Raw genomic sequence first — 9,363 nt, 5'->3', positions numbered from 1 at the left:
CATTACCAGTCACGCTTCTTCATTATAAAGTTCACCATTTTATATATTTATATACTATGTAATGTAATAACTCATGTGTCTTGTATAAGTTGGTCTAAATCATCATTTTACTTCTTTATGTTTTTTATTTTAGTTTTGAAAGTCTTTGTTTTGTTTTGATCTGATATGTTTTTTATAAAGTTCTATTTTCATCATAAATGATCAAATTAGAAAAAACACAAAAATATAAAAGAATAAAAATTATAATTTAATATATATAGTGCAATAACAGAATTTTTTTTGGCTCCATTGGCACTTAGCATGGGTTTACATATCCAGCTAGTTTTCGTTAAAACACAAGTACTCCTACATTTACGACTAGTTAGCTTATGTTTGTGTAGCTGTTATCAATGTAATTTCCATCTTTCCAATGCACAAAACGAAAAAGACGCAGTTTTGTTACTTTCGGAATGAGAGAAAATCTGTTGCAACGTACGTGTACTCAAACATGCCCTTTTAGTTAGCCTTGGGCGGCATCGTTTTCAATATGGACACTAACACTTGAGCCATCCATTATTAATCCATCTTCATGCGCCACCCTTCTGCTAGATCCCTTTTCGGTTCGTTTTCTCTTTGACATGATGTTTTTTTCTTCCTCTTCTTCTCTTTCATTGACAAAGGTAAAGAATGATCTAAGACGAGTATAGTATGATGAGCATCCCTCAGGGTTACTATTGGGGTGTCTGCTAAAACGATAGGCCATTCTGATAACATAGCAAAGGAGAGCAATGAAGCATGCAATGCCACTCAGTAGGAACAGACCCCAAAAGCTTTCTAGCTCAAGTCGGTCTATGCCTTGTTTGGCACCCTCTGAGCTGCATGCACTTCTTGTGAGCCATTTGTCATGAATTCTCTGGAGATCACCATTCTCTGATAGTTTTAGGATGGCAGTGGACATGTCAATTGCTAGGGGAGAGTCTCTCGGGAATGCCTGTAATGAGTAAAACATGTTCAAACTTTTTTAATTTCCTCTTAATTCTTAGGAATTAAAAACAGATATCGAAAGATTACAATAACTCATGCAACCTGCTCGACCAACCGAGCTACACTCTTTAAAACATGTTCAAACTAAGTTGCTGTTAACCTAACATCAATATATCAAAGTGAAATTTTAATTTTTTTAGCGGTGCTGGTCTACTAATTGTTGTAGTGAGTGGGGCTCAAATGTGCGTGTCACACGAGCTAGCATGGGATATATGTCACCTCTAAGGAATATCCCTGATTGACTTGATCCACCGGACTGCAGTCCATGTGGAGACTTATTAAATTGAAGCACTTTTAATTTATTATTATTAGATCGATAATGGGGTATACTGTGAAACACTTCTAATTGATTATTATTAGAAGATAAGGAGTTAAATTGAGATCATACTATAAGTGCGTTTAATGGTTCTTGTCAATTTTTATGTGTCTAGCCCCCCTCCCCACCCCAATTTCATTAAAAATAAATGAATCTTATACTCTCTTATATATGATGTGTTAATAACATTCTTTGATATATTTTTTAAAAAATTTATTAAAACTACAAAATTATGTATAAGACTGTTTAACAAGACCTAATTAAAAAAATTATAATTTCTAATAGATTTTAAGTAATAACAAATACTAACTAGCATATTAAAGAAGTCTAACTTAGTTGATAGATCAGCTTGCATGAGTTGTTAACTTGTAAACCCTCTTATAATTGTTAACTTTAGAAAGAATGCTTTTAGATTTATTGAAATACCGATCCTTAATGATTTGGAGAATGCATGTGATATATCTGAATCTGAATTTCATAGAAGAGAAATGGATAATGCACTTACAAAGCCCCAACCCATCTTGGTGAACTCTTGCCCAACAATACCGTATTCACATCTGGTTGCAAGGAACAGCTCCATGTATGCACGTTCATCTATTATTGCAGTGACACCCCCATTAGCAGGACCATCCTTCAAGGCCTTTTCATATTCTGATGGTGAGTTGAGAGGAACAAGCCTGGATCTGTGAATGTTGAGCTCCTCTGTCAGATAATTCTCTGCAAAGGAGCCACTCAGGAAACCGATGCGTTCATTGCTTGTTGCCAAGCTTTCGATTCCCTTAACCGAGGAAGAGAGCTGTTCCACGGTTAGGATGGAGGTGAGGCTTGCAATGTAGCTTGAGTTGAGTATCAAAACCACAAAAAGCCATATTATTAGCACTAAGCGACCCAGAGTGCTCACAGTTTTTTCTCCTGAAAAAGAAATAATCATGTTAGAGATATTAAATTAAGTGCAACACTTTCAATGCAGTTTTTTTAGATGATTTTGGTGGTGTTGTCCATTTGGAATTCGAGTGTCATGTCGGTGATACATATAATAAAGGTTTGTGTTAAAAGTTAACACAAGTTACAAAGGTAAAAAGTTCATTTCTAACCATAGAACAGCACCAAAAACAAAACATTGAGGAAACTGCCTGTGTGCTTTTTGCCGTAAAATTAACTATTTACCAATCGGTACCTCTTTTATGTACATCATGATAATAAGATATGAAGGATATGGTCTCAATGTCTATATTAAAAAACTTACTGTCATATAGTAAAGCAGCCAAAAAAAAAAACACAAAAAAACACAAGGCACTAGCTAAGGAAAACTGTCAAATTTCAACCACTTACTATGTGCAAAAAACAGGGTTGAAAAGCTAAACCTGCATAGAGAAATAAGTTAGATGTTAGCAATTGTTGAAGTTTCTATTCAGACTCATAATAAAACAGTAAAAAATGTTATAGCAGATAAGGTGTTTTTTTATAGTTTGTTTTGACACTTAATTTACCATATAATGGTCACAAACTGTCTTCTTGATGGGCCTCTAAAGTCTTCGTTTAAGCGACGTTCTAATATCCACACAACAACTCCAACAGCCAAGAAAAACATTCCCGTGACAAACCACATCATCGGAGTGAATGGCCTCAAGAAAGCCCAAGCACTGGATTTCATCTTCCTAATAGGTGCCACAACAACTAGCCCAGACTCAATGTATGGCTGTGTAAAATCCACTATCTTAGTTCGGTTTGTGGTAATTGTAATGTCCCCTACAACAGCATCGAACTCCTACATATATTACAAGGAATTTTGAATTTGAATCCAATAAGTTAGAACAAAGCAATAAGCTCATAGAACAAACATGAGCAATGATAATTTAATGAGATACTTCTAAAAGACTAATTACTAACCCCAGCTGTGATCTTGTTGAGAAGTTTTGTATTTAATGGATTGGTTTTACCATCTCCAAATGGAACAAACTTGTAGGGAACAGGATAAGGCAACAAGTTGAGGGCTGCAGTGAACACATCTATGCAATAACCACCAAACATCTCAGTCCCCTCAGTTCTTGACACGAACTCGCGGTAACTAATTCTGAGTGGCACCCCAATCCTCAAGTGTCTTCCATTGCTGGCGAAAACCCAACCTCGCGGGGTTTGGGTTGTTTGGCCAGGCCAGATGACACCAAATAGTCCTTCACTGGAATTGGAATGATTGGGAGTTTCCCCAGTGTGGAGGCCAGAGGTTTCGGACCAATAACCGATCCTCCGAATTCCAGTGCCTATCACATTAATGACTTCATATGATGGATGCACCAAGTTTCCATCAGGACTAAACATCATTTGGCCTGTTAAACCAGTTCTGTTCACTTCTAAAATCTTTTCAAGCAACATGACTCCATCAACAAATACCCCCATAGTATCAAGTTTAAGGGTGTCCCCTTTTAACATGTTTAAGCTTGAATCATTTGAAAATGACAAAGTTCCACCACTCTTAAAAAATGCATCTAGTGCAGAAGCAAGCAACCAAACCGTGTCATAGGCGTAAAGGCCAAAGGTGTTCAATGCAAAAGGACCCTCTTCAGGATCCTTCTTTTGGCTCAGTTTGTTCCACCTAGAACTAAAATTTCTTTTGATTTCTGACTCGGGGGTGTACATGCGCAAGGTGATAACACCTTGGATGTCATTCATGGCTTGAGTTGTGAACAATGACGGGTTTGAATCTAGTAATGTAGAAAGCCAATCTGTGGCTATCCACACATAACCACTTCCCATCATGCCTAGTGACCGAGCCACATGAAGCACTTGTAGACCAAAAGAAGGGTATATGTGAAGAACTATTACCCTTGATTCAATTAAAGCTATCTTTACTAATGCATTGTTTATTTCTTCCCTGGTAATGTTATTAGGCCTAAATGGTGCTTTATACGATATTTTACCGCGTTTCTCAGCTAGCTTGTCCCCTAATGCAGCTACCCCATTTCTTCCATGATCATCATCAATGTAAATTGCTATTACATCTCTCCATTGAAAGTGATCAACAATTTCTGCCACAGCAGCCATCTGATACAGATCACTCTGAGTTGTCCTAACAAAATATGGGAACTGCAGTGAAGTCAGTGTAGGATCCGTTGCTGCAAATGAAAGTAGAGGCACTTGCATCTCATTTGCAATATGGGAAATCACATGAGCCATGACTGAGAACTGGGGACCAATTATGGCCACAGTGTCTTTCTCCATCAATCTTAATGCTGCAAAAATAAATCAACAAGGCCTATTTTTATACAGAAATATACATTTTTTTTTTCAAAATAAAAGTGCAAAAGTGTAGAGTTGGAAAATCAAATCAAAAGTGTTTGAAAAGGACGTACAGTCAATGATTCCTAGGAACCCAGTGGATAGTTTGGTGTCAAGCATTGAAATATTAAGCTTGGTTCCATTGAGAATCGTTGCATTGGAATTTATATCATCCACTGCAGCTTCTATAGCAACTTTAGCCACTCTGCCAACGGTTGAATTGAAGGACATAAGTGCCCCTATGTTAACAGTACTCGGTCTTGTAGAAACATTGCTGATTCCTTTTGAAGGAAAGACATGGTAGAACATCACTATGACAAGAAGCCAAACTTTTCTCATGTTGTTTTGTCCTGTACTACAAGAAAATCACAAAAGATATATAAAAAAAAACATGTAACATGTATTATTGTTAATTAATCAAAACAGAAAATCTAAGGACAAAGTTAAAAATATCTTTGCCTCATGTGTGTACTTTATATACAACTCATCTAGAAACATACACACGGAGGATGGCAAAAAGCTCACGAAATTGAAGAACACAAAAAGTGTCTCTTTGCACTTTCACTGAAACAACCACCACTTGTGTTTTATGTACGACATGCGTGTGATAGTTGATTGAATGCCCAGATGAAGCATGGCATGGAACCCTTTTATAGTAAGCGGATCATGATGCGCTTGGCACATTCAAACCTCTTTTTCCCCTCTCCAATGCAAGTCCTTTTAATTTAAAGGAGTTATGTTATAATTCACGAAAAGAAAAGGATTCTTTGCTTTAATCATTTTTTTTGTCAAGACCACACGTATTATTTCCTGAGGCGATCAAAGCTCTCATACAAGTATTTGCATATCCAGCATTCAAATCCGAAATCATTGGTCAAGTGGGATGATCCATGCTCTTGGTGGTTCTTTGCCTTCATAATTAAATGCATACTTCTAAAAGTAGGTGGGAGGTTTAATTGGGAGTACCGGAGGAGAGACACACCAAAAGTTGCCTACTAGATTTTTTTTTGTAACAAAAAAAAACAAAAAGCTAAATACACAAATTATTATTATTATTATTATTATTGCAATATCATACAAATTATCTAAATTTATTCCTATATTTTTATAAAAATTATATAATATATCAATTATTATTTAGTATTATGAAAAATGTGTAAGTATATCTCAATGGTAATATATTGAAGTGAAAGTCAAAGGGATATAATTAAGTTGGTTAAAAGGAGTGTGTAAATCATTGTAAATCCCTGGTATCTTTGTTTTTTATTCTCACATATAAAAAAATATATTGGAGTAAAAGATAAAGAGAGATAAGAAGTAAAAAAGAAAAAGATAAACAAGTGACAAATATAACATGTGTAATAGAAAAAAAATCGGAAGAAAATAAGAGTGCAGCACAAAGAATATGAAGAAATTTTTTTTTAAAAAAATGATGTATTTATTCATAATAGTTATTTTTTCTGGGTTAGAGATTATATATGTTCTTTAATTAATTGGGTCAGAAACTAATTTCACTTGTAATGAGTGAATGTGAATGATTCAAAAAAATTTTAGACACAATGAGAATCGAACTTGATTTATGTGATTGACGTTGATAATTCATTGACTTATAACGTTATCAAAGAGTCTGATCAGACACATGTAATTTTTTTGGTAAAGTATTTTAAATTTTTTATCAATGATTTTGATGTCATAAACTATTATGAGAATTTAAAAGTATGATTTATTAAGAAATATGAGAATCTTGATGATGTGATAAGTTAATGAAGTGTTAATCTTGTTGGTATGTTATAAACTGTTGTAAACTCAAAGTTGTTATTATTTGATAACAAAGATTGAAAAAAAATTAAAGAATTAAAATTAAAACAAAAATATTTAAAAGCCCTAAAATCAAAAACTCCTATTTTAAGGAAAGAAAATTATTTAAGTGTATTTTTCCTTTTTAAAATGTACCAAAAGCGGATTAAATGAAGAATATATCGTAAAGTTGAGACAAGATGGCAAAAAATGGCTGACGTTTTTATTTGATTTATAGAAAACAACTTTACTGAAACAAAGAATGACTAGCTTTTTATTCTCAGATCCTACGTAGTACTAGTTTTACTTATATTCATTCGTACTCAAATTATATACATATATTAATAATAAGATTAAGTGAAATTTAAAATACCAATGTGGTATGTGGCCTTAGCTACGATTTACATGATCTTCAACAAGAATGTTGTTGTATAAGCACTTAATTATATAAGTGGCCACTTTCACCACAAACAAGATGGCACTCACAATATTGACGTTGACAAAGGAATAGTAATTAAAAGAAACTACTTGTTAACCATTTGTCATGAATTCTTTGCAGATCATCACCATTCTCTGATAGTTTTAAGATGGCTGTGAACATTTCAATTGCTAGGGGAGAGTCCCTTGGGAAGGCCTGTAGGCTGTAATTAATCATTAAATCATGTTCAAACTAAGTGCTGGTAACCTAACATTAATATATAAAAGTGAAATTATAAATTTTTGGGTGGAGCAGGTCTACTGATTGTTGTAGTGTGTGGGACTAAAATGTGTCACACGATCATATGGGATGTGTCACCTCCAAGGAATACCCCTGATTGACTTGACTGTGGTCCATGTTGAAACTTATTAAATTGAAACACTTCTAATTTATTATTATTAGATCGGATAATTAATGGATTTTTTTTTTTGTTGAAAATAATTAATGGAGTTAATTGTCATACACTTCTAATTTATTATATATGACAAAAGAAGGGGATCTTTCAAGAATTAAAATGTTTTTTTACCCTAAAATTAACTATTTATCATTTTATATTTTTTTTACTACCTTATATGGTAATAAGGTATGAAGGATATAATTTTAGTGTATATATTAAAAAAAAACTTATATGCTCTGATCCTATCATGTGTTACAAGATAAGTAACTTGAGTGTGTAGATAAATATTCATTATGACAAAAATACTCATGTTAAGATGTTAATAGTTTAGGGCGAGTTTCTATTTTTAGTTTTAAAATTTTTAAAACTCAAAATTATTTTTAATTTTGAGTTTATAATTTTAATTTAATTTAGTTTTTTAAAAGAATTGATACAAATTAAAGATAGATAAAATTAGTCGATCATTTTATCTTTCTTGACTATAAAATAATGATAATGACAATGGTGACATGGAGATAGTGATATTGGAGTGACTATATATAATGCAATGGTGATAACAATGATATTGATGATAGAATAGTGGTGTGTGATGATGGTGGTGGTGAAATGGTATAATAATAGTTGTGGTAATGACTAGTGATCCACTGTGGTGGTGGTAAGTGATGGTGATGATGGTGAGAGTGTATGTTTTAAAATTAAACTAAATGGATAAAAAAAAATCTTGATTTTAAAAATAAATGTAAACTATTTTAAAATTGACTTAAAAATTATTTAAACTCATTTTTTTCAAACATATTTTATTTTAAAAATTACATTTAAAAAAAATAAAAGCTTAATCGGCCGACCTTAACGTGGCCTAAGATGTTCAAACAACACACATTTGTCAAGAGTTGATAGAATTATACCTCAAGGGCATAAAATAGGCTCTGGCTTAAGTAAAAATGTGTTATAAAGTAGGATTATTTATGAAATTTCATATAATAGCTTAAACTTTCAAGATGATAGATTATCTATACCGTTTTGAAATTGAGTACGCATTCTTTCTTATAGTAAAGCAACAAAAAACCACAAGGCACTAGCTAAGTAAAAGTTTCAAATTTCAACCACCTACTATGAGCAAAAAACAGGCTTGAAAAGCTAAATCTGCATAGAGAAATAATTCAGATGTCAAAAACTGTTGAACTTGGTATTCTGTCTCCTAATAAAACAATCAAAGATGTTGTTTTGGGGCTTAATTACCATATAATATAATGGTTACACACTGCCTTCTTGCTGGGCCTTTAAAGTTATCATTTGAGCGACCTTCTAAAATCCACACAACAGCTCCAACAACTAAGAAAAAACATAGGAGTGAATTGCCTCAGGAAAACCCAAGCACTGAATTCCATCTTCCTTAATTATAGGTGCCCCAATATATGGCTGTGTAAAATCCACCATCTTTGTTCGGTTTGTGACAATGGTAATGTCCCCCACAACACCATCGAACTCCTACAAGTATATTACAAGAAATTTTAATCCAGCAAGTTAGAACAAATGCACTCTATGAAAATTTATACTCACCCCAGCTGTGATCATGTTGAGAAGTTCTGTGTTTAGTGGATTAATTGGTTTTACCATCCCCAAATGGAACAAACATGTCGTCAACAATTTCAACATGAAGCAATCGTGCTTCAAAAGATTATTCTACTTTTTTAGTTTTTTTTTTTTTAAAAAAATTGTGGGAACTGCAGTGAAGTCAGTGTAGGATCTGTTGCTGCAAATGAAAGTAGAGGCACTTGCATTTTATTTGCTATGTGTGAAATCACATGGGCTGTGACTGAGTATTGGGGACCAATTATGGCCAGTGTCATTCTCCATTGTTAGCAACAGCAATCACAATTTTAAAAGGATCATAGTAAACATGTACACACGAACACACAATTTAATGAGGTTGAACAAGTGTTCCTGCGTCATCGCGTGATCGGGAGCGAAACAGAACAATTGTTTTTATCATTCATTTGACAAATAGGATTATTATTCAGGTCATAATTTCATTGTCATTATGTCAGACACTTGTGCAAAATGTTAGAACCGATT

The 9,363-nt window shown here is 33.5% G+C and overlaps 1 protein-coding gene across 3 annotated transcripts; it reads right to left on the bottom strand.

Annotated features, from left to right (window-relative positions):
• Nucleotides 1-403: 403 nt before the first annotated feature.
• Nucleotides 404-5,469, bottom strand: LOC114366959 (glutamate receptor 3.6-like). 3 transcript variants are annotated; one of them, XM_028324018.1, is made up of 7 exons: nucleotides 5,116-5,469; nucleotides 4,690-4,970; nucleotides 3,230-4,569; nucleotides 2,830-3,107; nucleotides 2,672-2,703; nucleotides 1,845-2,251; nucleotides 404-970 (listed from the first exon to the last, which is right to left on the bottom strand). In XM_028324018.1, the coding sequence occupies exons 2-7, from the start codon at nucleotides 4,952-4,954 to the stop codon at nucleotides 500-502; spliced, it is 2,793 nt and encodes a 930-aa protein (XP_028179819.1). In that variant the 5' UTR covers nucleotides 4,955-4,970; nucleotides 5,116-5,469; the 3' UTR covers nucleotides 404-499. The 3 variants fall into 3 exon arrangements, with proteins under 3 accessions (XP_028179819.1, XP_028179820.1, XP_028179821.1); XM_028324019.1 differs by having other exon boundaries at nucleotides 4,690-4,965; XM_028324020.1 differs by having other exon boundaries at nucleotides 5,141-5,469.
• Nucleotides 5,470-9,363: the final 3,894 nt, after the last annotated feature.

The sequence above is a fragment of the Glycine soja genome, chromosome 9 (assembly GCF_004193775.1).
Source record: "Glycine soja cultivar W05 chromosome 9, ASM419377v2, whole genome shotgun sequence".
NCBI classification, from domain to species: Eukaryota; Viridiplantae; Streptophyta; class Magnoliopsida; order Fabales; family Fabaceae; genus Glycine; species Glycine soja.
Note: the sequence above shows the minus strand (reverse complement) of the source record. Positions and strands in the feature narration are given on the sequence as shown.